The 26,472-nt window shown below is 48.5% G+C and overlaps 1 protein-coding gene across 2 annotated transcripts; it reads left to right on the top strand.

Moving 5' to 3' along the window:
• Positions 1-486: 486 nt before the first annotated feature.
• Positions 487-26,472, top strand: Trpv3 (transient receptor potential cation channel subfamily V member 3). Of its 2 annotated transcripts, none has more exons than XM_050162705.1 (17): positions 487-605; positions 8,098-8,202; positions 8,317-8,403; positions 9,104-9,258; positions 9,980-10,156; positions 11,157-11,297; positions 13,541-13,821; positions 15,968-16,144; positions 17,015-17,173; positions 17,824-17,925; positions 18,906-18,979; positions 20,242-20,407; positions 23,292-23,358; positions 24,528-24,802; positions 25,703-25,815; positions 26,001-26,080; positions 26,378-26,472. In XM_050162705.1, the coding sequence occupies exons 1-17, from the start codon at positions 487-489 to the stop codon at positions 26,470-26,472; spliced, it is 2,373 nt and encodes a 790-aa protein (XP_050018662.1). The 2 variants fall into 2 exon arrangements, with proteins under 2 accessions (XP_050018662.1, XP_050018661.1); XM_050162704.1 differs by having other exon boundaries at positions 26,375-26,472.

Here is a 26,472-nt window from a genome sequence, read left to right as displayed (position 1 = left end):
AGCCCACACTCAAGAAGGATGGAGCAATTGGTGTCAGGGGCACAGGTTTATTGGGGACCACTCAACTGTTCTCAGGAGGGAAATCAGAGGATGGGGGAGGGTGAGGCACACCTCTGTCTACCTTTGCTCTTGGCCCGGCAAAGCCTTTTCAGCTCTGTATGTCTATTGATTGCCTTGGGTAGAGTCAAACTTTAAAGGGCACCCATCTGGATGTAGGCAAGGGCTGGGGGTTACTTCCATATCTGAGTGAGTTATCTGAGGTGATTTAAATTGTGGTCGGTCCCCTGACTGCAGAAGCAGGGGATATGGAAACCATGGGAACACTTTGCCTGTGCCTAAAAAAGGCTGACCTTTTGGAAAGATAGGGAGTGAACTTCCTGTTGGAGAAGTACAAGCAGGAGGTAGATGGTACCCCATGGGAGTCTGAAACCCCTAGAAGCAACCCCCTGCCCTCCTTAACCTCAGCATATGTCTTGGGCTCCAGCAATGAATGCCCACTCCAAGGAGATGGTGCCCCTCATGGGCAGAAGAGCCACTGCACCCAGCGGGAACTCCGTTGTGCTGACAGAGAAGAGGCCAGCAGATCTCACTCCCACCAAGAAGAGGTAAGGCTGAAGGCTTGGGCCTGAGCTTTGTACAGTGTGGGGCTCTGAAGGTACCCACTCCAGGTATCCCTTGTCTCATGTCTTCATAACTGGCACAGGGATGCATTCTCCTTAGAGGGGATGGGGGAACTGAAGCAAGAACATTCGGGAAGGCTCTTGGACGTGTAAGGGTTGCTAAAGCGGCTCTTGAGAAGAGGAGTAAAAATGTGGGTGTCATTCTAAGTAGTCTGGGTCCTCAGCTGGGCATGTTCTTCTCACCTACACAAGCAGTAGCTTTCAATCTACCATGGAATCAACTCTGTATAATAGGCTGTATTGAGGAAACCTGGGGAGGCAGAAGGTACTGAAAGATGGATTCAGTATTGTGCAAAATGTAAATTCCTGGGAACTTACAGAAAAAAGTGTATTTTGGGAGGCGGCAAAACAGGAGAATCCTGGCATGCAAGCAAGCAGGTGGATATTTTGGGCTAAGCTGGATAAAGGTGGCTGTAACTAACCAGAATATACCAGCTTTTCTCATGGCCACTGTCAATTAACAAGCTCAGCACATAATGCTTTCGCTTGAGTATTTTCTTTTGAGAGAGGATCTTGCCATGTTTCCTAGGCTTGTCTGGTACTTGATACATAGCCAAGGAGCCCTGAACTTAGGATCCTCCACCTTCTGTGTGCTGGGGTTATGGATGCACAAGCCCATGTTCAGCTTCAGTTACTGCAATGACTATGTGTCTTTAGATGCATGGCATGGTCATCTGGTGGGAAAAATGGGAGATTATTATCAAAATGGCTATAGTTGTGTCAAGCTGGCTCTCTATAAGATTGTACTACTAATGAACCAGCTTATAAGACACAGTTGATTGCCATGATGTTGACAACGTGGTTAGCACAACCAGGGGATCCGTGCACAGTGTGTGTTGACTTTGACAGTATGGGGCTCCTGGGAGCTGGGCAGGTCTGGAGTGGTTTTGTCTCACTTCTAAGTTGAGGATGCTGGAACAGAGAACAGACTTCTAAATGTCCACAGCTGATCTCTTTGGTTGATTGGGTACCTCTCAAGTGAGCCAAGCTACACCAAGAGGCTAGTTCTGGTCCACAGTCTAGGATGTCTCATTTGCCCTTCTTCCTCTGTCTCCACCCCAACCCTCCTCTGGGTCATTGGAGAACTTGGTTTTGTCTGCCTGTTGGTTAAAGTCAGAATCACGGAGGTTTCCTGTGTATTAGGGGATAGACACCTTAACACAGAGATAAAGAACACCCACTCTTATTCATAGCCTGGAGGGGTGGGCACAAAGGGGAATGTGAAAAGTGTCTGGAGTAAGTAAAAAACCCATGACAGAGGACGACTGAGAAGAGGCAGGGCAATCTGAGCCTGCAGACACTCTGGAGCACCTCATAGAGGAGGTGACGTTAGAGTGGGCTTTGGTAGGCGAATCTGATGGGAAAGGGTCCTGAGAGTGAAGGCTGAGAGCAGGGGCTGAGGATTTTAGTAGCTGAAGTGCCGCGAGGGCAGAAGAGTCGCAGGGAGACAAGTTCTGTTAGCGCCAGGTCTTGGGGGATCTGTTAATGTACACAAATGATCCTGTGGAGAGTGGGGGAGGCACAGGGGATTTCCTGATGGATGGTGCAGGGAGAGGGGAATTTTGGAAATGTTTCTCCGGGTGATCCGCGAGGACAATGCATTATAAGGGGGACTGAAGGCAGAGAGACATGGAGGAAGTTGTTGGGAAGCAGGTGACAGTTGATAAGGTCTGAACCTGAGTGTTCAGGGAAGGAGGAAGGGGTGGATGAGAGTGGAGTTAGTCATGGGATCTTCTAGGGGCAAGAAGGAGAAGGAAAAGCCAGAAGATACACCCTTCTGGTTGGGGTAACTCAGAAGGATGGCGGGTTGCCTTGGTCAAGAGCCTACCAAAGGAGCAAGGGCAGGAGTGGGGAGTCGAGGTCATTTGTGAAGTACCAACTAAGAGGGCCTAGAAGACCCCAGGCAGAGCTTCTACCCTGGAGTTCAAGAAAGAAAGCTAGGAGGAAGTGGAGGTGAGACAGGCGGCATCCAACTGGGGGCAGCCTGATCTTCATGGGCCATCCAGGAAGTGACAGAGACACAGTTAACCTAAGCCAATACGGTCCATCTCTCTGGGTCTCCTTTTTACTCCGAGGAGAGGCTTGGGCATAGGGGTAGTTTGTGGACAGGCTCTCAAGAAAACCCTGGATTCTTTCACATAAGGCCCATCTGAACTGCGGGTTTTGAAGCCCATGTCTGTTCTTGAAATTAGTTACAGGCTACTTGGCCCAGGCAAGGATATGAGGTGTGACTTTTGTCTCCTGAGTTGTAGTCCCGCAGACTCTCTGAGGGGTTCTCGTGTGAGGGTTTGAGACTTTCCCTCAGAAATGAGTATAAGTCTTGGGCCTAAAAGGAAAAAAGAAAAAGTATAAATTATTTGTAAAGACAGAGTGCAATGGCCAGTCATTATAAACGATTGGGCTATGTGCTCATGGGAGAATTGAAGGGCGGAGGCCTACAGGTCTACAGAGCGGAGAGCTCTTTGGACCTGGGAGCTTTTCTGAGCCACCGTGTCAATCCTTCAGAAGTTGCTACATTGACCTCCTTATTGGGCCCTAAGCAAGGGGACATCCAGGGTAAGCGAGCTGGCCTTGGGGAGTTTGGACACTTGGACATTTCTTGGATCAGAGTCTATGGCTAGACAAGCTCCTGTGTAGCCCTGCTTCCTGGTCTTGGTGCTCTCTCGAAAGTGACAGAAATGGTGGAGAAATGACATACAGCTGTCTGTGCACCCAAGTTAACCACACCCAGGTTGCACCCTTTGGCCTAGACCAAAGGAATAAACAATGAGCATCTACAGCAGGAAGGAGCCAGGCTGTCATGTGGTCCAGACCTCCCATGTGCTTATGATAGTAGCTGGGATGTGGCTGTCTAATGCCAAGTAGAGCAGGGATGGGTCAGGCCCTGCCTCGTGAGTTAGGCCCTTGCCTAATTGTCTGGTCTTCCCCAGCCTGGCTGTCATTACTCCTCTCTCCACATCTTTTTCTCTGGATCCAAAGCTTTCTTTTTCCAAGACAGACTTCCTTTCTAGCCCAGGAAGCATTTCTCTTTCTCTCTACTCCAGGGCTTTTCTAGAACCAGAGGCATATTTCAATATCCAGTCTGTATTCCAGTTATCACGTACAGAACCTCTAATTCCTGACCTCAGTCATAAGGGCCTCCATTGTTCTCATGCTGCTGTAACCCAGCCTCTCCCTGAAGAGACTGATGTGGTCACTGGGACAAATGTGTTAGTCCTGGTTGACATCTCTGAGGATGGGGTCTCTGGAGGGGGTGACTGTCACTTTCCTAGTGCCTCAGTTTCATACATGGGCAACTGATTAGTTCTGAGTAAGTGGAGGAATAAATGAGGGGTCAGGCGAGGCAGTGAGGGGAATGTGAGAGACAGAGAGGATGCTGCCCAGCCAGATCACTGCACAGTGAGGCCTTCAGATTTAGGCCTGGGTGCTGAATGCTTACATGATATAGCTTTCTGTATCATTCTTGATCTCTTGAGGAGCCCTTGAGAAGAGGGGCCTCAGTAGAGGAGTCACAAAAGACCCCATTTCAGCTTTGTGTATGAGACTGAGAAGGGGGTGGGACTGGAAAAGGTGAGAGCTTTCAGCAGTTGGGGTCACAGCCAGTCACAGAGAGGATTCAGCCTCTACCATTGACAGTTTAAGGTTGATCTGTCTGAGTATTGGTTGTATCCACAGACCTCTCTACCTTATCTACCTACTTGACTATTTATTATCTATCCATGCATCCGTGCATCCATGCATGCATGCATGCGTCTTGCATCCATTCGTTCTTCCATTATTCTGTCATCTACCCACTGTTCATCTATTAACTCATCTGTCCTTCTGCATGGTCAGCCATTATTCCTTCCACTTGAATATGTCTCATTCATCACTTATCCTTTCGTGCATCCATTCAGCGGAGTCTTCTGAGTACCAGGATCACCATTAGGAAACCAAGGTTGATTCCGGAAAATCAAAGATAAAATGTTAGTATAGTCCTTGCTATTGGGAAACTTACAGCTGAATGACAGTGTATTGTCCAGAGCAAAGAACCAAATGGCCTATCTGTTCTATGCATCGGTCTTGCCTTGGAGTAAGTTTTGATCAACCCACTGGAATAGCAGATCTGGAAAAGAAGGGAGTTGCCCTGTATCATAGCTGCAGGACCAGTGCCTGGCACACTGTAGGAACTTGATAAGTATTTGTTGAGTGAAGCAGTCTCAGTAGCAGGGTAGGCTCAAGAGAGGAAAAACTTTCTTGGAGAAAATCCATGGATGTGGGTTTGGGGCTCTCTTTGCTTGGAGAAAATCTGACAGTTCTCAACCAGGCTGTCTTGAGGCCAAATCTTTAAGAGATGTGCTTGGAATCTCTGAGTCTTGCTGCCATAGTGGAGTGGGGCAGCTTCAGAGTGGTAGACCAGGGTATATAGTAACCTGACTGGTTACCCTCAATGTCCACTTCAGCTGGATAGTCCGCAAGTGCATGGTCTTGGCATTACCTTGGCTGGGAATTATCTGGCCCAACCAGTATTCCATCAGCTGAGGATTCCTGGTTCAAAGATGGAAGCACCCACCTGGAGGCAGAGGCAGAGCTTGACCAGAACCCAATCTTTGGATCCCAGCCAAAGATTTTCTCTTCCCTTTGTCTTCTCTCTTTTGATATTTTTCTTCTGTTTTGAAGTATTTGCTTTTAGGTGAGGCTAGACACACATACACATGCTCTCTCCTTCTTCTCTCACTTTTTCTCTCCCCTGTTCTTCTCAACAGGTTCTTAGCCAGACTGTCCTTGAACAATCTTTCTGCCTCAGCCTCCTGAGTGCTCCACAGTGTGAGCTTCTGTGCCTGGCAGAAGGCTCCTCTTTGGTAGTCAGAATCCAGGAGGGAGAGGACCAGTGTGTCTTCTGCCCTATTTATGGATTTATTATGAGCTTTTAGGCTTGTCTGTACCTAAAGTGGGGAGAGGGATCAGGATTCTCCTGCCGGCTCTGATTGGGTAGCCACCTTTTAGCCAATTCCTGCAGTGGATTCAGCTGGAAGCAGGGCCGGAGGACTAAACTGAGCAGAACAGTGTGCATTGCTGTGTCATTTGTTAGCCTGGACAGCGGGAAGCAGGTTCTATGGCCAACTCACGTCTGCCCTGGGGGGAGGTGCTTACTCATCCTTAGCCTCAGATGCCTTGTGTAGACAGACTGGGGCCCTGATCACACCCAGCTGCTCTTCTCTCTAAACTTGAGATGGGAGGAGCTGCACCTTGCAGCATCCGCCTCTCTGGGCCCGGGAAAGACTAAGGCAGGAAAGGTGTTTAGAAAATGCTGCGCACCTGCAGTCAGGAGACCAGCATTCTGGGTGGGTCACATGGCCAGCAGCAGCTAAGCTGCAGCAGCTGCAAGGTTGAGTGTTGTGCAGTTGAGTTCACCCTCAGCTGATCCTCACCTTAACGTTACTAGAAGACTCATCTCCCTGTGTGTGACTGTGCTATTCAAGGTCATGTGTATCTGCTTTCGTGGGTGTGGCTGGCTGTGGCTGGCATATCTTGGGTAGAGCGTCTGGCTTTCTTGAGGTAGTGTGTGTCTTCCATTCCCTTAATGTCTGAGGAGAAAGCTGGCCATGGCTTTGTCTTTCTTCTTCACTGCCTGACAATGTCTTCTGGGCCTCCCTATCCTTTCTTTTTCATTTTTAATTCATTTTTTTGCTAGTATATATCAATCACACAAAGTTAGGGGCTTCATTTTGACATTCATGCAATACACATAATGAACTTTGATCATATTCTCTCCTTTTGTTACTTTTTCTTTTTTTAAAATCTAATTTTTGAACATTTATTTTTATGTGAATATATATTATTATGTGTATTGGTGTTTTGCATACATGTATGTCTGTATTTTATGTGTGTGAAATATGTATGTGAAATGCCCACAGAAGCCAGAAGAGGGATCCCATAGGACTAGAGTTACAGACGGTTTTGAGCCACTATGTGCATGCTGGGAATCGAACCTGGGTCTTTAGGTCTTTAGCAGTGCTCTTAACTGCTGAACCATCTCTCTTGTATTCTTCTTATTCTTTTTTCTTTTATCAGCATTTCCACTTGCAGTTTTTTTTGAGCCTGTCCTGGAACTAGCTCTTGTAGACCAGTCTGGTCTTGAACTCACAGAGATCCACCTACCTCTGCCTACTGAGTGATGGGACTAAAGGCGTGCGTCACCACTGCCTGGCCTCCACATGTAATTTTACGTCCCTTTTTGATCTTTCACATGTGAGAGAAAGATATTTTGTGTTTCTAAGTCGGCTTATTTCACTTAGCAGGCTCATCTCCAGCTCTATACATTTTCTCAAAAATGATACAGAATCTCGTTCTTCAGGGCTGACTAGAACACCATTTTATAAAGTACCATATTTTATTTGTTCACCTGTGGATGGGCAGCTTGGCTGACTATAACCTGGCTATTGTGAACAGTGATGCAGGAAACATGCACACCTACAGGTGTCCTTGTAGGGCTATTTTTGCTGCAGACCTACAGAGTCTACAGCAGGGTCATAGGAAAGTTCTATTGTAAACTTTCTGCGGTGCCTTCGTACTGACTCCCACGGAGGCTGCACTGCTCCACGTTCCCTACAGCAGCATGTAAGGGCTCTTCTCTCACCCACCCCCATTCTTGCCACCCTTTGGTGTTGCCTGTTAGCTTGAAGATAGCTCTTCTTACATGATATATTTCATATTTTATTTTTTAAAGATAATCCTGCTATGTAGCACAGGTTAGCCTTGAACCTATGATCTTCCAGGCTCAGCCTCCTGAGTGATGAGATTAGGTGCATAGACCCCCATCTTTGGCCTGGGTTTTTCTTCTTGCTGGGGGATACTCAGCCTAGTCTTCTGGCTCCTCGAGTTCTCTCTGCCCTACCCTATCTTTCTCAGTCCATTTTCTGTTATGACAAAGGGACTAATGGGCAGTGAGGGCAGCCAGGGTAACTCTGGCCTTTTCGCTTAAGTTGCTGTAAGGCCTGCATGGATTTGAGCCGAGGGACCCCTTCTTAAAAGCTTTGCCTTCAGGTCTAGGTTCTAGGAGCAGCTGGATGGCAATGGAAAACCCAGCTCCTGTTGCTGTCTTCCCATCTTTGATGTATGTGTGTTTTTGAATGTGCATTGGTGTTTACCTGCATGTTGATCCCATCTATGCAAGGTCTTCAACCTGAGGACAACTGCAGATCCTCAGGTACTGGGCCATCCTCAGTGAGCCTCTTGGGTTCATCCACAAGGTACTCTAGAGATAAGAGCCATTTAGACTCAGCTTAGAATCCAGGGTCTACTCCATCTATGAGGAATAGGCTAGGACACATGGCACACAGGCTGAGGGCTCAGTATGGGTGGGTCCTTGTAGCAAGACTGCAAGACACATAGGCCCTGCCCTAGCTCTAATGGTCTTGATTGGGTGTCTCCCCAGTGCACACTTCTTCCTGGAGATAGAAGGATTTGAGCCCAACCCCACAGTCACCAAGACCTCTCCTCCCATCTTCTCCAAGCCGATGGACTCCAACATCCGGCAGTGGTGAGTACTGGCTGCTGGCCTGGACACATGGCTGTGCCTGGCTGTGGCATGCAGCATTGTACATTTCTAAATTTGTCCTGTCTCTTTCTTCTCGTTCCTCTCCTCTGCTGCCAGCATGTCTGGCAACTGTGATGACATGGACTCCCCCCAGTCTCCTCAGGATGATGTGACAGAGACCCCATCCAATCCCAACAGTCCAAGGTCAGTATGGCTCCCCCCCTTATGTCACTGTTCTCAGCAAGAGGAGGTGTCACAAGGTTGGGCTGCACAGGAGAGAGAAAGAAGTCATTATCCCTGGGGAGCTGGGACAAACATCTGGAGGCATGGCCCATGGTTGTGGCATGTGACATTTTGTGAAAAGGAGAGAAATATCAGTAAATTATAAAATGGTTTTGTTCATTATAAAACATCCAAACAATGACAGGAGATTAAGGACTTTAGCACAAGTTATAGTTATATAAATTTAAAATCCATTCACCTAGAACATCAGTATGCATTTTTGCAAGAGCACATTCAAATGAAAGGAAGTAATCTATGTTACAGCAAAGGTCTGTTGGGAATGTGGGGGCAGGGAGGGATAGAGGGAAAAGTTCAGATAGGGAGATGAAAGGGAGTATTCTCCTCCATTAATTCCAAATTTTAAAGTAATAACTTACACATCCTCCTTGATCATCTCTGTGTGTATACAGGTGTGTTTTGATCACTGTGACTGCATATAGCTATAGGAAGGGAACCTGGATCAGACAACACGGAGCACAAACATGGGCATCCCTAAAAGACATGAGAGGCTTAGGAGTTGGAGCAGCGGTCTGGAGGCCAGCAACTTTGGTGGTGGAGCGGAAGAGGGTAGGAGTTGAGGTGAATACAGGGTGTATTCTCAATGCCTGCCTTCTGGTCTTAGTGTAAACCTGGCCAAAGAAGAACAGAGGCAGAAGAAGAAGAGGCTGAAGAAGCGCATCTTCGCGGCCGTGTCTGAGGGCTGCGTGGGGGAGCTGCGGGAACTGCTACAAGAACTACAGGAGCTGTGCAGACGGCGCCGTGGCCTGGACGTGTCTGGTCAGTGCCCGGCCCTGATGGGATGCAGGCCCTGGGGACCCTTGTTGGTTTGGCTTGGCCTCTGCTCCATCTCCTGTGGGGTTGGAGCGTGAGGCACCTTGAATACTGACATAGCAGCCTTGAGCTTGACTTAAAGGGCCATGGGGAGTCATGGGTGGGTTAAGGCAGGTGTTAGCCATGGACAGGTTATGGGGTGGGGTAAATCTGGAGAGAGTTGCTATTCAAACAGGGTTGGAACTCTGTAGTAGGCCTGGGAGAGGGGTAAGAGTTCTGGAGAGTTCCTCAGGCACTGGCAGGAATTGAAGGATTAGGGGGAACAAGGTGAGGAACTGGTTAATGGGGAGGTAATAAGCTAACTTTTAGCCCATGAGAAGGGGTAGGATGGAGATTTCAGCACAAATATGGCCAGTGAGAAGCCAGGCAGCAGGTGGCATTATCTCCCCTCGACAGAGAAAGTTCAAAGGCCAAAAATCAGTGGGTGCTGGATGAGGCTTTCATAGGTGGTAGAGAACTGTGAACAGCAAACCAAGCAGGGAGCCGGAGGAGGGTGTGAGGAAAGAAAGGAAGAGTGCCAGGTAGTACAGGGTTGGGGTCCCCCCCAGTACAGGGTAGAGGTGTGCTTTTTAGGTGCAGGCTGCCGTTTCCCACACCCTGTTCTGTTTGGGAGGCCCAGGGCAACCAGCCCTCCCTGCCCTGCCTTTATCCTTGACTCCATCAGCAGATTTCCTCATGCACAAGCTGACAGCCTCAGACACAGGAAAGACCTGCCTGATGAAGGCTTTGCTCAACATCAACCCCAACACCAAAGAGATTGTGCGGATTCTGCTGGCCTTTGCTGAGGAGAACGGCATCCTGGACAGGTTCATCAATGCCGAGTACACAGAAGAGGCCTATGAAGGTACCTGTAGGCAGAGGCAACCTAAGAGCAAAGGGCGGAGGCGGGTATTGCCTATGTGCTACAGAGCCACGCCAGTCTTGCTGTACAGAGGCACTTTGGCCATGAAAGCCAGATACATAGCAGGCAGCCTGCTCATCCTTCCCATGAATAATGCTGAGCAGGGGTGGACAAGTCAGGAAATGGGGATGCTCTGAAAACGTGACTGTAGACAGACTGTGCTAGGAACGGCAGTGACGATGTAACGTGAGAGCGAGTGACCGGGCTGAGTAACTGTAGAATGGCAACCTTGACCCAGAGCCTAGCTGATGGGGAAGAAGCCGGAGCAAGCTCAGGGGAAAAACCCCAGGATGGGCACGGCCATAGCTGATTTGACAATGGGAATACTGGGTGCTCTGGGGATGTAGGTCAATTGAGGAGAGCTTCCCCGGCTCTCACTAAGAGAGAATCTCACTAAGTTGTTCAGGTTGGTCTTGAGCTTACTCCACAGTCCAGATAGCCTTGAACTTGTAATCGTCCTTTCCCTGCCTCCTGAGTAGCTGGACTACAGGCCTGGGCCACTAGGCCTGCACAGAAGATTCTTCTGAGGGCAAGGATGGAGTCTATTCCTGGGTGTCCTTAGGTTCCCACACTGGAGAGGTTTTTTTTTTTTTTTTAAACATATTTTTGAGAGAGTGAATTTATCAACCTTATCCATCCCTGTAGTAAGGCTTTTCTGTCCTGGTCACAAGTCCTTTTCCTTCTCAGACTACCCTAGCCTCTTGATTTCTCCACCAAGCCCTTTGTTAGGCTTGCAGGAGGTCCTTGCCCTGGTCTTCTCCAAGGTGGGGAACCACTCGACCTTGCTTTCTCAGAACCAAGGCGGCTACCAACATGGTGTCTTTCACACGATATCTATACGCTTAGTGTTTTCAGTCAGCTACTGCTCCCTGGGGTCAAGGGGCTCCACGGTCAGCTTAAGTTATCCCAGGCCTTTGAGTGCTCATGCTGGCTCCGTTCCCAGGGCAGACGGCGCTGAACATCGCTATTGAGCGGCGCCAGGGAGACATCACAGCAGTGCTCATAGCAGCAGGCGCTGACGTCAACGCGCACGCCAAGGGTATCTTCTTCAACCCTAAGAACCAGCATGAAGGCTTCTATTTTGGTAGGTGACATTGAAGGGGGGGGGATGGGGAGAGGAGAAGGGATTTCTTGTCCTGAGCTCCGTTGTGACCGGTCTTGCCACATGGGGGCGCTGCAAGAGAGAGTCCTTTCTGCAGATCAGGGACTGGGTTGGTGCTGATCCATCCGGTGCCACCTCCAGAGAGGCTCACTGGGGTAGAAGAGCCTGCCTGACAGTGCCATCTGGTAGCAGATGGGGTCACATCTGCAGGAAACAGAGACTTGGGGTGGTGTGTGTGTGTGTGTGTGTGTGTGTGTGTGTGTGTGTGTGTAAAAGGGCGTGAAGGACAGGTGAGGACACTGGGCTGAGGAGGAAAGGGACCTGCTTTAGAGCAGCAAGACAGCGATGGGTGCTATCCGTGCGGACTGGCAGAGTGAGTGGGGAGAACCCCTGACCCCTCAGAAATCCAGAAGCAGTTGCAGTTGTGATGTGTGTGCTGGATAAATGTCCTTACAGGGGTGCCATTTATGTAAGGGAGTGATCTCTGCAGACTTGAGTTTCTGGATTTTTTTGGTAGTTACTCTTGCTTGGCTATAATGCCTATAATGTCCTTCCTCGACAACCTCCTGGCTTTATTTACTTTTTTTTTTTTGGTGTGTCTCTGTGTGTGTTTGTATGTGTATATCTCCTGTATGTGAGGCTGTGCATGTGTGTATATGTGTAGTGTGTGTGTTGGTGTTGTTAGTGGGAGGAAAGACACAAATGCCTTTCCCCCCTTCTGACAATGTTCACATTGTCTTTACAGATTCTTTGAGTTTTAAAAAAAAAGATGTGTAACTTAGTTATAGTGAAATCCACCCACTTTAGTGTGAGATTCTGTTGTTTTATAAATATATTACTACCATCACAGTAAGGACAGGCAATAGGAAGTGCCACTGGGCCTGACTGTGACTGTTCTTTTTTTTTTTTTTATTTATGTTTTTTGTTTTTCTTTGAGACAGGGTTTCACTGTGTAGCCCAGACTGTCCTAGAACATTACATGCTCGGTAGACCAGGCTGGCCTTGAACTCACAGATATTCTCCTGCCTCTGCCTCCTGAGTACTGGGATTAAAGGTGTGGGCTATAACTTTCTTTCCTCCTCTTCCTCCTCTTCTTCTTCCTCTTCCTCCTCCTCCTCCTCTTCCTCTCTCCCTCTTTCTCTTCCTCAGTCCCTCTCTCCATCCCTCCCTTCCTTCATTTCCTTCTCCTCCTCCTTCTCTCTCTCTTCCCCCTTCTTTCCTTCTTTCCTCTCTCCCTCCCTCTCTGTCTCTTTCTTTTTGTGTATGTGTGGTTTATATTTGAGGTTATGTGTGTGTGCAGAGCCCAGAGGTTATCTGGTGTTCTCCTGTATTACTTTTCATCTTTTCCCCTTGGGACAGTCTCTCACTGAACCTGAAGCTAGGCTGGTGGCCAGTAAGCCTCTGCAAACTGCTTGACTCTGCCCCCATAGCAACCATGCCCAGCTTTTTACAGCTGGGGATTTGAACTGAGTTCCTCATGCTTGTACAGAAAACAATCTTATCCACTGGCTATCTTTCTAACCCCCACCTCTGGCTTTTTAATCAGCAGGTCTAGATGAGTCTGGGCATCTTTGGACAGTCTCTTGCTCAGTCACTCTTGTGTCCCCATTGCCCAGCATAGGACCTAATTACAGCCAGTGTTGAGAAACATTTGTTGAGTGGAATGAAGAGAGGGCACAGGTAGGATTAAAACAGAGGAAGAGGAAGCAGGAATTTTGTCCAGGTGAGCGGGAGGATTTCTAAATTTTAAATAGGTTGGCTAGAGTGAGTCAGCGAAAAGGTGGGATCTGAACCAAGATGGGGATAAGCAATGCAGAGTATCTACAGCAAGCAAGAACAGCTTATGCAAAGGCCCCAAGGTTGGGAAATGCCCCATGTTGGAGGGAGGAGGCTGCTGTGCCTGTAGAGGTGTGAGCACGGCTGAGAGGATGAGAACTCAAAACCCAGAAGGCTTTCCGGGTTGTCACCCTGAGTAAGCAGGGACCTTACTGTGTTGCTTTGCTCCCCTGCTGAGCAGAGTGTTGGAAAGTCAGTGGGGAGCAGGGGAAGAAGGTGACTATTGGGGTGATCTTGCTTCAGCTTTCACTGAGCAAGAGGAAGTGTGGGGTGGTCAGGCCACCTCAGGGATCAGTGCTGCTGTGATGAACAGCATCTGGGACTCTGGTCCTGGGGCCTGAAGGCTGCTGCTCTTGGCCTAGGAAGGACTGAGCTCTGACTTTCCCCAGGTGAGACACCCCTGGCCTTGGCAGCATGCACCAACCAGCCCGAAATCGTGCAGCTGCTGATGGAGAATGAGCAGACGGATATCACCTCCCAGGACTCTCGGGGAAACAACATCCTGCACGCTCTGGTGACAGTGGCCGAGGACTTCAAGACCCAGAATGATTTTGTTAAGCGCATGTACGACATGATCCTGCTGAGGAGTGGCAACTGGGAGCTGGAGACCATGCGCAACAATGATGGCCTCACACCACTGCAGCTGGCTGCCAAGATGGGCAAGGCTGAGGTGGGGCCCGGCAGCGAGGGTGGGGACTGGGGAGGCACAGTTGCTACTCTGTCGGCTTGGGGCCCGTCGGAGGACCCCACACAGGTTCCGGCCTCAACATTAGGAAGGCCCCAGTTTAGGTCTGGAATTTCAGTGGTGGCTTGGTTGAATCCAGCACGTGCTTTATCCTTAGGACGTCAGTCACGTACTCCAGAGTTCAGTCTCTCTTCCTGGAACTTCCTAGGTGGGGCCAGATTGGGGAATCCCTAAGGCCAAGTTGATGCAATATCTCAGGTGCTTCATGGTTGAGCATTCCCGAGTGGTGATGCTCAACCACAGGCTGTGTGTCTGTCCTTCAGGCTTGCGTCTTCTGGGGCTGTGGTTCCAGAATGGCTGCTCTCTGGCAACAGAAGGACCTTGGCCTGTTGGTTAGGATTCTTCTCTAGCAGTGTGGCTATATAGGCCCCATTTGCCTATGTGATGTGGTCAAAGAACTCTAGGCTCATCTGAGCTCTTTGGGAAGACCTAGGCTGGGCCAGGCTGATGTGTTTTGTTTATCTGTGGTTGGAGCTGTGGCTTGGCTGAGATCAAGTTTCTTCTCAGGGGACCGATGTTGGGAGGGGACTGTGGCTCCTGGGGGGCTGTGGGAGGACACTAGATGGTTGGCACCGCTCAGCAATTCCGTTTGTGTCTACCTCTCCTAGTCAGCTGCACTGAGGTCAGGCCAGGGTTGGAGCTCACAAGGGACCTTTATATTCCCTTGTGGGGGAGGAAGAGATGGAGAATGACTTTAACAAAGGGAGAATTGTATGTGTGACCCCCCTGTCCTGCTACCCATGGTCATAGCTTTTAGGGGCTCTAAGGAGAGTCAGAGGGTATTTGTAGGTCTAGTTTCTCTTGTGAGCAGTGTCTCATTTGTGCTCCCTGCTACCCAGCCCAGGGAAGATGCATCTTGAGGGGCACGGCCCTGGGACCCCTTATACTCTAGGGTGATGGTTCTCAACCTTAATGCTGCAGTCCTTTAATACCGTTCCTCATGTTGTGATGACCCTCAATCATAAAATTATTTCATTGTTCTTTAATAATTGTAATTTGCTACTGCTATGAATTGCAATGTATATATCTGATATGCAACTCCAACGGGGACCGGATCCCCAGGTGGAGAATTGCTACTCCAGGGGGTAGTGTTCTCATCCGGGCCAATCTCAGGGAGGTACCCACCAGGGAGTTTCCCGAGTACTCTCCTTTATTCAGTGCCTTGTGGAAAACATTTCTGGATGCCATGCAAGGTGGCTGCCATACTGCTAGTGGAGGACACAGCGATTGCTGAAGCTGCAGACCTGCCCTTGAGGCTTTTACTCGCTAAGGTGTAGGGGTTGTCTGCCTGGCTGTGATGGGAGATACAGTGGGAAGGCTGTGGAGCTGAGTGAGAATCACACACTGATGCTGTCTTCCCAACAGGTCCCTCTTGTTGGATTGTGGGTTCATATCCCCGGATGCTCTATCCCCAGTATAGGGTGACTGATGGCTTAGGCTTTCAGGAAGTGATCAGATGGAGAGCAGGGGCCCCTCTTCCTGCATAGGGGACCCACTCAGAGAACTTCACAAAATGCTCTCCAGGTTTCTTCCTGCATCTGGAGTTTTAGTAGTTGCCTCTTTGTTTTGAAAATCTCTTCAGTGACCCTAACATACAGCAGAGTTTGAGGACCACTGTGACCTGCAGAGTGGACTCCACGGGCCTCTTTGGTTTTTGATGCCATGGCTCGTCCAGCCAGAGTGATGAACCTGCTGTAAAGTCTAAATTGAGGGTGGGATGGAAGAGCAGAGCAACTGAGAGCTTCAAGTTCAGGCCTCATGGAGATCTCTTCTAAAGATGGTCAGTTTTGGATTCCTTGCTGAACTGGAGTCCAGATGGTTTGAGGACCTACTAGCTGATGGTTTGACTTTCTGCAGTGTGCAAAGGGTTCTCATACTCTGGTTCCTCGTGAGAAGGCAAGAAATGTGAACTTCACTCCCATTTCACAGATACAGTTGGAAGGACACACATTTCACAGTCATGACTCCAGGCAGAGGTGGTACTCATACTGAACGTATTTAGGGTTGACTTGCCTCTGGCTGGTCCAGACCTGTTGTTTCCAAGCCCCATTATCTCTCTTCTCATCCCCAGATTCTGAAGTACATCCTCAGTCGTGAGATCAAGGAGAAGCCTCTCCGGAGCCTGTCCAGGAAGTTCACAGACTGGGCATATGGGCCTGTGTCGTCCTCACTCTATGACCTCACCAATGTAGACACCACGACAGATAACTCTGTGCTGGAAATCATCGTCTACAACACCAACATTGACGTGGGTCTCCCAAGCAGGCTGGCAGGAACAAGGAGTGAGGGGTGGACCAGGGCTTGAGGACCCTGGAGGAATTGTGCCAGTGTCCCCTAAGCCCCATATTGGTGATTTGTCTTTGTGGAGTCCGGAACAGAGGGCATGGCCCAAGCAGAAGCTAGCTCTTTTGTTTCTGAGCAACAATGAATAACAGAGTTAAGGTTGAGGAGCTGGCTTCCAAATCCTGTGCAGTTTGGAGGCAATTTAAGAGGTGTGTGGTATCTTGTATACCCTAACTCATCTATGTGGTCTGGCTTAGAGGCCTTTATTCCTCTAAACTTGAGTACACAGGAAGTCAGAGTGCTCACTAGCTAGAGCAATCTGGACCTTTTTAGAGGAGGTAGGAGAGGGAACACCAGTGAAGTTGGGGGTGAAGACCGAGGATCAGCTCAGTTTTCTGCTCTTGGGGTGAGTGAGGCAGAGGGCCAGGCATCTATTCTTTGTATTTTATCAACAGTTCTACTTCCCAGAGGCTCCCTGGGCTCCCACAGCAGCCTGTTCTGCAGGGTGGATAAGGGTAGTGGTATAGATGAAGAGGTGAAGGCCGAGAAAAGCGCAGGTGATGTTCTAAGGTCACAGAGATACTAGAGCCCCTTTCTAGTCTCCTGTCCAGTGTGCATCAGCTCGTCCTGTAAGAAGCCCCTGTATGCCCACTCCCCCAGGGCGTTTGACTGCTCCTAAAGGAGCCATGGGAACTGGGAGTGACCCTTCCAACACTTCCATCAAGCCTGTCCATTGCTTCTACCACTGACCCCACTGACTCTGGGCTCCTGATAGGCCCTTTGAGAAATGGTCCTTCTCTGCCTGCCTCATCTCCATGGGATGTTCTGTCCCCAGAACCGGCATGAGATGCTGACCCTGGAGCCCCTGCACACGCTGCTGCATATGAAGTGGAAGAAATTCGCCAAGTACATGTTCTTCCTGTCCTTCTGTTTCTATTTCTTCTACAACATCACCTTGACCCTTGTCTCTTACTACCGTCCCCGGGAGGACAAGGTACGCGGGTTCTAGGGATGGGGTGGTGGGTGGAAAGGTCTGAGGTGGAGGATCTTGGAACTGCCTCATGTGGAGATGTGGAAACTGAGGTCCAGAGAGGCTAAGGCCTTTTCATGGTGTTGTCCAATTATTCTCCAAAGTTCCCAGTGTACAGAATAGTTAGCCAAACTGTAGGTGAATAGATCTATGGAGTTCTTACTGGGAGAGAGCTGGGTATGAAGGAGCTCCAGGCCCTTCCCAGGCTTTCTAGAATACATGTATTTGCTGTGAGGCCCACAGAAGGTGGGTGGAGGAGAGGTTACTTGGTCAGACTTCCCCACTACTCTGGGCCTCAGTTTCCCATGTGTTAGTGGAGTGCAGTCTCGGCTTCACCGAATTGTGGGAGGAGGCCCCATCGAGTGCCTGATAGTGGATGTGGTTGGAAAGAACCAAGCAATGGGCTTGTTAGCAAATAGAGCCTTCTCTCTCTCACTGCAGAGTTCTGGGTTCTCATTGAGGGTGGGGCAAGCAGGGCCAGGAGATGAGGTTCTACAATGGCTGCTGGTCCATCTTGAAGGCCCAGATGCTTATACAGCCTAGTTCTTTCAGTGCTGGTGTTGCCCTTCCCTACCTATTCCTCATTCTTATCATCTCCTTCCTTTTTTCCCTAGGACCTCCCGCACCCCTTGGCGCTGACGCACAAGATGAGTTGGCTGCAACTCCTGGGTAGGATGTTTGTTCTTATCTGGGCCACATGCATCTCCGTGAAAGAGGTGAGTATATTTCTATACCCTTCTAGACTTCCCTTTGAGGTCAACAGGGTGGGAGCAGGGCTGGCTTGCACTCTAGCCTGTATTGCCACTACTGTAGGGGTTTTGGGAAGACATTTTCCGTTCTAGGCCATAGATTCCTAAGTTATAGTACAGAGAACAATGAGTAAGACAGGCCTATTCTATCGGCTCATCTCTTCCTCCATTCATCTGTCGAGTTGTGCGCCATGTATACAGCCTTCAAGCCATCAGTGTCTATTAGTCTTCCTTCTTGGTTCTACCACCTTGTCACCGCCTTTTCTCTAGTCACTTCGTCATCCATTCCAAATCCTACACAACCTCAGCACCATGCTTCTGTTCTTTATTCAACTGTTTCCCCACCTGTGTGACCATCCATTTATCCACTTACCACACATCCACTCATGTGCCTACCTGCTTATCTGTTCAACCAGCCAATGAACCAGCCTACAGACTTGGAGCCTTTTGTATATGGGCACTGGGATGCATGTGTGACAGGGAGGGAGGGAGTTTGCCTTTCTTAAGCTCAGCTGGGAAAGGGAGCTAATGGTCACGAACACTGAGACTGTAAGGTGGATGAGAATCGTGTTTAGAGGGACGGAGATGACTTGTCTGGGAGTGGGTGTAGGCGTGGAAGTTCAGCAGTACAGTAGAGCAGGACAGGAGGCCATGAGAAGCAGCAGGCGCAAAAGCTCAGAGGCTGAAAATTAGGCCACATTTGGCGGGTAGCTTTAGTGACTGTGTGGCTTTGTTGTTTCTGGGCTGAGGATACGAGTGAGAAGCCTGTGGGAGGGGTCACCCTCACTGAGGGGTCAGTGATGTCCTTCCAGGCACAGGTCACCCCTGTACTTCAGTTGAGCTACCACATTCAGAGCCTTCCCAGAATCCCCACTGGGGACAGTACTTCCTAGAACCCTGGGTGAGGGTAGGGAGAGGGTTAAGCCTTTCTTTTCTGTTGTCTTCAGGGCATTGCCATTTTCCTGCTGAGACCCTCTGATCTACAGTCCATCCTGTCAGATGCCTGGTTTCATTTTGTCTTGTAAGTAGGCCTGTCCAGCCCACTGCCTGTGTCCATGTCTAAGCATCCTGCTTTCATTATAGCCCAGAGACCCCCTCTGCCTCTTCTAGATGGAGAAGTATATAGGTGTCTGTGAAGAGGATCAGGAGCCCCTAGGATAGAACCTGTTCTGATGGCACGGGAAGGCTGATTCCATCTCTCAGGAACCCAATGGTAGGGATCCCAGCGAAACAGAGGCTTGGCTGTCCTACCTGTCATGCTCAGAAAACACGGCTTTGCCGCAGGCCTCCTCAACCTCTGGCTCTTGCAATCGTTCTGCCACCTCTTCCACAATGACGTTTCACAAAAAACTACTATCTTTAAAATACTTTAAAAATATTTATTTAAGTGTGTGTGTGTGTGTGTGTGTGTGTGTGTGTGCGCGCGCAGGAAGGGTGGACGACATATGCCATAGTTGAAGTCATGCCATATATGGAAGTCAGAGGACACCACGTAAGAGTTGGTTCTCTCCGCCTATTACGTGAGTTCCAGGAATCAAACTCAGGTTGTCAGGCTTTGCAGGAAGCACCTTCACCACCATCTTGCCGCCCCTGAAGCCTCCATATTAACCATTTTCAAGCACAGCTCAAGGCTGTGGAGTGTACACAGCTGTACACGGCTGTACACCCAGCCTCTAGGTTGCTCTTCCTCTTGCAGAATTGGGACTCTGGACCGAGCAAACCCTTAACCCCATCTGTCTTCCCCTCTGGCAACCACCCTTCTATTTTTAGTCTCTGATTTAAACCACGCTGGGTACTTCTTAGAAGTAGAAAGATGGTAACTGTCATTTTCCAGCTGTGTTATACCTTAAAATGATAGAAGAGTAGGCTTTTGGAGACTTTAAAATTATGATTAGTTTCTGAGTATGAATGTTGGAAGATTTGTAATTTTATTAAAGTAAAGTATTAAAAACATACTTTTTACTAGATCATTAATCTACCCTAGTGTTTCTCACATCTATCTATGTGGGAATTGTAACATGTAGGTGATTTGCAAGTCATCTGGCATTGTGGGCTGTATGCTAGAGTCCCAGCCAGGTACAACCAGTCCACACTGGCCCTGCTTTTCTGCAAGCAATGCAGTCTACACTACATTCCAACCCAGCCGAACGGATGACAGGCAGCCTTATACATCTCATCAGCATCGGCCACCGGGGTGACCCTTCGAGAGGTTAAGGTTTGGGGTTGAATGTCTCTGCCTGCTGCTGAGAAGTAAGGCCCTTGTCTCCTGTGTCTCCTGAACAGTTTTGTCCAAGCTGTGCTTGTGATACTGTCTGTCTTCTTGTACTTGTTTGCCTACAAAGAATACCTCGCCTGCCTCGTGCTGGCCATGGCCCTGGGCTGGGCGAACATGCTCTACTACACGAGAGGTTTCCAGTCCATGGGCATGTACAGCGTCATGATCCAGAAGGTATGCTGGGAACTGAACGGAGAGCCCTTAGAGGGCAGGGTGTCCACTTTTCAGATGTGGATGCTAAGATCTGAGGCGATACTCAGTAGTCCAGCACTTTCTCCAAAATGCCACAGTCTTCACTGGGTTTTGGTCAGATGTTAAATGTCCAGCTCTTAGAACACCTGGGCTGTTTAGGCAGTGGATAGGAACACACTTTATGAAGGAAATATTCTGACCCTTGAGCATCGGCATGCTGGAAAAATATCTAACAATTGCCCTTTGGGATATTTGTGCGTGTGCATGCCTATTTGGGTGCATAAAGTGTATATACATTGCACACATACATACATTCATCATACATTTTTACTATATGAAGGATGTCACCAGCCTGTGGTGGCACCTGACAAGTGAGCACTGCTCCTGTCTGACCTTCAGGCTGGTTGACGTTTTATTTTGTAAGCAGCAAGATGAGATGAAGCCCTGAAGACTTAGCCTGGAGCTTGTTAGTCAAGTGAAGAGCAACTGCTTTGTTGAGCTGGATAACTGTTAGCAAGCCCCAGAAGGGTTGGGAACATTCCTGTGCTAGTCATGATGTAACAGCAAGAGATAGCCTATACTTAAACATATAATAGTATAACTAACGTTTCGAAAATTTTATGCACGCTAACTATGTATTTTGGTTACATTTACCTGACTCCTCTGCCAAACTTCTTTTGTCACCCAACACTCTTAACTTCAAGTTCTCTTTTCTTTAAAAAATATCACAAATATATACACACATATGTATAGAATATATAATACATATATAATATATAAAATCACACCCACATACACACCTAATGATTCCAATTTGTGCTTTGCATACTCTTGGGTGTGGAGTCATCTGCTGCAATGTGATCAACGTAGTAAGGCCCATTCTTAAAGAAAAACTGACCCACTCTTCCCCAGAAGCCATCAACTATCACTAGCTTCTCAACTGGGTTTGCTGGTGACCCCCCCCCCCCCACTCCATGCTAGAATGGAGGTTGGCTTGATCTTACGCAGCTGTTCTGCAAGCAACAGTTGCAGTTCATTGGCACACTGGTCCTGGCATGCCCAGAAGACACTGCTTCCATCTAATCGTCCCTGACCTTTGGCTCTTACAATCTTTGTGCCCTTTATTCTACAGTGCTCCCTGAACCTTGTGGGGAGGGGACATGATATCCCGTTTGGGGCTGAGCCTCCATGGAGACTAATTCTCTGCACGTTGCCCAGCTGAGAGTTTCTGACAGCCCACATTTTTTATATTTTATTATTAAATTTACTTTCTAAAAAACAATCTTTTCTCATTTTACACACCTATCCCAGTTCCTATTCCCTCTCCTCCTTCCCCTACCCCCCCTTTCCCCTTACGCAAGTCCCACATTCACTCTTCAGAGAGGGTAAGGCTTCCTAAGAGGAGTCAACAGAGTCTGACACATCACTTTGAGGCAGGACTGAGGCCCTCCCACCCCCATATCTAAGCTGAGCAAGGTATCCCTCCAAAAAGAATGGGCTCCAAAATGTCAGTTCAAGCACTAGGGATAAATCCTGGTCCCACTGCCCAAGTCACACAACTGTCCCCCATGTTCAGTGGGCCTAGTTTGCTCCTCTACAGCTTTTCGCGCTATCAGTCCAGAGTCAGTGAGCTCTCACTAGCTCAAGTCAGCTGTTTCTGTGGTTATCCCCATCATGGTCATGACCCCTTTGCTCATATTATCACTCCTCCCTCTCTTGGGCTGGTCTCCAGATAGCTGTTGATCTCTGCATCTACCTCCTTCAATTGCTGACAGGCCACATTTTAAAGTTGAATCTGCCTTGACATTTTTCTGGGCCATTGTCTTGATTCTAGAAGTAGACATCAATAAAACAAGGAACCTTTTGTCGGCAGGATTTAAATATTTGTAGCATTGCCAATTTTCACGGCATGAAAATTCTTACCATGGCGGATTTGCAGTTGCTGACATGTCACTTAGCAGCTGGGAGGATACGTGTGGTGGCACACTGTTACTACTATTTCCCTTCTCTGGTTATAATAGCTTCAAATAATCCCCAGATAGAAATAACCAGATAACTCTCAATTCTGAATATTTATTATCTTAATTATAAATTTATGTGATTAAAATTTGATTTTTGAGATAGGTTCTTAATATAGAGCTCAGGTTGGTTATGAACTCATGGGCTTCATGCCTCAGCCTTCAACACACTTGAGTTATAGGCATGTTCCACTAAGTTTGATTTAAATAATTGAATAGTTTTGCAATTTTTTCTTATCTTTTATTTAGTTACATTTGAAAATATGTGTTCATTTAAAGTGTAGAATTGGGTCTAGCTATATACTGTGAAGTGACTACCAATTTCAACTTAGTTAACACAGCCATCAACTACCATTTATCCGTGTTAGAGCATTGGAGACCTATGCTTTGGGCACGCTTCAACCAAACAATTTGGTGTTTTTCATGAGAGTCCCAGAACTTCTATATCCTACAATTGAATGTTTTGTTCAGTTCTTCTCAATGGCCATGGTCACAACACTCATGCAAATTCAACAATCAGTTCTCAGACGTTGGTATGGGCTGGCACGGGCATGCTACTGCCCCCAGGGAGGCCCAGATGTGAGACTCCATAGAGAAAGTCACAGGGAAACTCAACGAGACCATGTCCTGGGAGGTGAGACTGAGGGAAGAGAAGCCTTGGGAAAAAGCAGGAAAGAAGGCTTCCTGATAGAGATGGGGCACTCAGAGGAACTGGGGAGCATCAAGGGGATGAAGGCGGAAGGAGAATAACCAGAGTGAAAACAGGGTTAAGGTGGGCAGGATGGTGATGGGTGCACAGCGATGGTGTGCTCGCACCTCACACTTGAATCATGTCCATTTCTTTGTAGGTCATCTTGCACGATGTTCTGAAGTTCTTGTTTGTTTACATCCTGTTCTTACTTGGATTTGGAGTAGGTAATTGCTTCCTAACTAACAGTAACTCCCGTGCTTGTAGAGCACTTTATCCGGATATCAGAATGGCAAAACACACGGCAGCCTCAGCAGTGACGATGAAGTACTTGCCACATTGTTGTTTGCCAATCAGATTTATTTTTTCCTTCTCTCAGCAACTTGTCCAAGCTGGTGTCATCACCCGTGACCCCATGGATTAACTCCTGGCTGTCACTCTTACCCATCCAGTCTTTGGTTTCCCTAGACTTTCACATCCATCATAATCTGAGACAGACTCAGTAGATGTTTTCACCCATTCTACAGATGGGGAAACGAGAGCTCACAGAAACTTGATGGGTAGTCTTCAAAAACTAGGAGCAACCTGGTACACTGAGGTAACTTCCTCTGGCCCTCCACATCTTCTGACTTTCACTGTTTGCTTCAGATATCTCTGTGAGAGCTTACAGTTTGTGGGGGACCAGAGATATGGAGTCACTTTTTAAAATCCAGTGGAGACAGCATAACCCAATTTTATTTCTAACCACTGCATAAAGAGATGGCATGTTTAGCATGTTTTTCTCCATGTCAATTTTGGGGGTGTTGTTTTTTGTTCCTTTAGTGACTGTTGACTCAGGTTAGGCAGCTGCTCTCATCTGTCTGATGCCTTTGCTGGGACAAATGTGGCTTATGTATTTGACCTTTCACCTGTTCACTTATTCCTCCAAGCATTCACTCACACACGAGCCTATCCATTTTGCTCACCCTGCAACACACCACTGTGGTGTATTGCACAGAAAAGCAAGCGCAGTCTTATTCACAGGGAACTCTTAGCACTACTTCAAGAGGGGATGCAGGATCGCATGGTCTTGGGGGATGTCACTCAGGTACATAGAGCCAGAACCTTAGTCTATAAAGAGCCAGGTTCATACAAAGGGCAAGTGGTAACCATGGTAGGCTATGAATGAGCGAGAGCCAAGCTGGGGGTAAAGGAGGGGAGAAGAGGGTGGGATTCAGTTGACAGAGAGGGATTTCTGGAGGCCGGGCAGGAAGACCAGCCCCGTGAGATGAGAACAGGAGAGATGGGAGTTGAGCTGCCAGAAGGAGGGAGGCATCAGCGCACGCATGCAAACACATGAGATCTCTGAGTAGCCAGCCACCAGAGATCTCAAGGTCATCCGTTTTGTCCCCCCCAGCGCTGGCCTCGCTGATTGAGAAGTGCTCCGAAGACAAGAAGGACTGCAGCTCTTACGGCAGCTTCAGCGATGCGGTGCTGGAGCTCTTCAAGCTCACCATAGGTCTGGGTGACCTGAACATCCAGCAGAACTCCACCTACCCCATCCTCTTTCTCTTCCTACTCATCACCTACGTCATCCTCACCTTTGTCCTCCTCCTCAACATGCTCATTGCCCTGATGGGCGAGACAGTGGAAAATGTCTCCAAAGAGAGTGAGCGGATCTGGCGCCTGCAGGTGAGTGGGACAGAGGCCTCTCTTGGGACTTTGTTCAGCACTTCATCTTGAGGTCTTGCACGGCCTTCAGCACCAGTGGGTATGGGGCACATCCTGGGTAGGTTCTTTTGGTTTTGAACAACAGCACATGCAGGGAAATGCAGGCTTTTGGGGACGCTATATCCCTCGTCACTCATGATGTGTGGACATTGAAAGGTGACCTCAGATTGAAGCAGGAGAAGGAAGGTTCTGGAACAATGGAAGTGACGTTTCTGTTCTGTTCTATTTGGACGTTATCTTTTCTCACTCCTGAGAACAACTCCTACTGTGGATCCTGTGTGATGGCCAGATCTGTGAGCTGACTAGAAACAGTGCCACTTAGAAAGTGGCTTTTGAAAGTTGAGGTCGAGGAGGAGAGCATCCCTTCAGGTATCTGCAGAGATGCCTGCAAGAGACAGACACACAGGGATACAGGGAGATAAGCTTTGCCTTGCCACAGAGGGTTCCCAGTTACCAGAACCTTTTCAGCCGGATTATACCCAGTGTTCTAGGAAGACTGAACTCAAGAACAGGAAAGTCTCCATGGAGTTCAAACCTGGGAGAGAGTGTGGGAATGTTTGTCTTCTGAACTTTCCTTCACCTTCAGATCCAAGGACCGCAACCTTTCAATTAGGAGGCTCCTGGTGTCCAAATATACTAAATTTATGTCAACCTTAAAGCAATTTAGCCATCTGTCCCCAAGTTTTCTTTTTTCTCATGTTTGAGTTCTGTAGATTACCTCAACTGTCAAGACCTATGCATTAAGCACAAGTAGGACTGGAGTGGGCTACTAGATGGGGTACCTGAGGGTGGACCCTCCTCTGGAGCAGGGCTCGCGGAGCAAGCTTGAAGAAGCTAGTTCAGGCTTCTTTATCTCCCTAGAGAGCCAGGACCATCTTGGAGTTTGAGAAAATGTTACCAGAATGGCTGAGAAGCAGATTCCGCATGGGAGAGCTGTGCAAAGTAGCAGACGAGGACTTCCGGCTGTGTCTGCGGTAACCAAGAGGGAGGGGCTGTGGGGCAGTAGTCTTTGAGATGGGCAGGATCAGCAAACAGGAGGTTAGCATCCCCATATCTCTGTCAGTCAGAAGAGGAGCTGTGTAGAAACTGGGGCATCCCAAATGTGTTTGTTTACTGAGATGCGATCATGGAGTAGTGATTACAATGGTCATACATGCAGGATCAACGAGGTGAAGTGGACTGAATGGAAAACACACGTGTCCTTCCTTAATGAAGATCCAGGGCCCATAAGACGGACAGGTACAATTGCTGGGAGGTGGTGTGGGACCCTCTTTTGTGGATCATATGACTTCATGTGAATCATGTGCTTTTCCCACCGGTGTAACTGGAGGTCCTCCCCAGCTCTGACTCTCCATAGCACTATTTAGAACAGGTTTTGAAAACTGAGTGATTGGGGGCTGGGATGTAGCTCAGGCCTTGGGGTCAATCCTCAGCAGCACCAGGAAAAAGGATTGCACTAACACACAGGAACAGGGTACAGAGTGATGATCTTCTAAGCCCATGTCTCTCCCTCTCTCTGTTCCCCCTCTGTAGCAGATGTGAACAAAATCCAAGATTCTTCCAGGAGCAATAGCAAAACAACCCTCTATGCATTTGATGAACTAGAGGAATTTCCAGAAACGTCGGTGTAG

This window comes from Alexandromys fortis, unplaced genomic scaffold (genome assembly GCF_014885135.2).
Source record: "Alexandromys fortis isolate MF-2015 unplaced genomic scaffold, M_Fortis_MF-2015_v1.1 scaffold_84, whole genome shotgun sequence".
In the NCBI taxonomy this organism is placed as follows: domain Eukaryota; kingdom Metazoa; phylum Chordata; class Mammalia; order Rodentia; family Cricetidae; genus Alexandromys; species Alexandromys fortis.
The sequence above is the reverse complement of the archived record's forward strand: the minus strand, read 5'-3'. Positions and strand labels throughout refer to the sequence as shown.

Bases quoted from the DNA above. Each gene is read 5' to 3' on its own strand.
- Trpv3 (XM_050162704.1), top strand. From the start codon at position 487: ATGAATGCCCACTCCAAGGAGATGGTGCCCCTCATGGGCAGAAGAGCC. The intron at 24,803-25,702 runs GTGAGTGGGACA...TTATCTCCCTAG, and splicing joins AGCGGATCTGGCGCCTGCAG to AGAGCCAGGACCATCTTGGA. The intron at 26,081-26,374 runs GTACAATTGCTG...CCCCCTCTGTAG, and splicing joins AGGGCCCATAAGACGGACAG to CAGATGTGAACAAAATCCAA.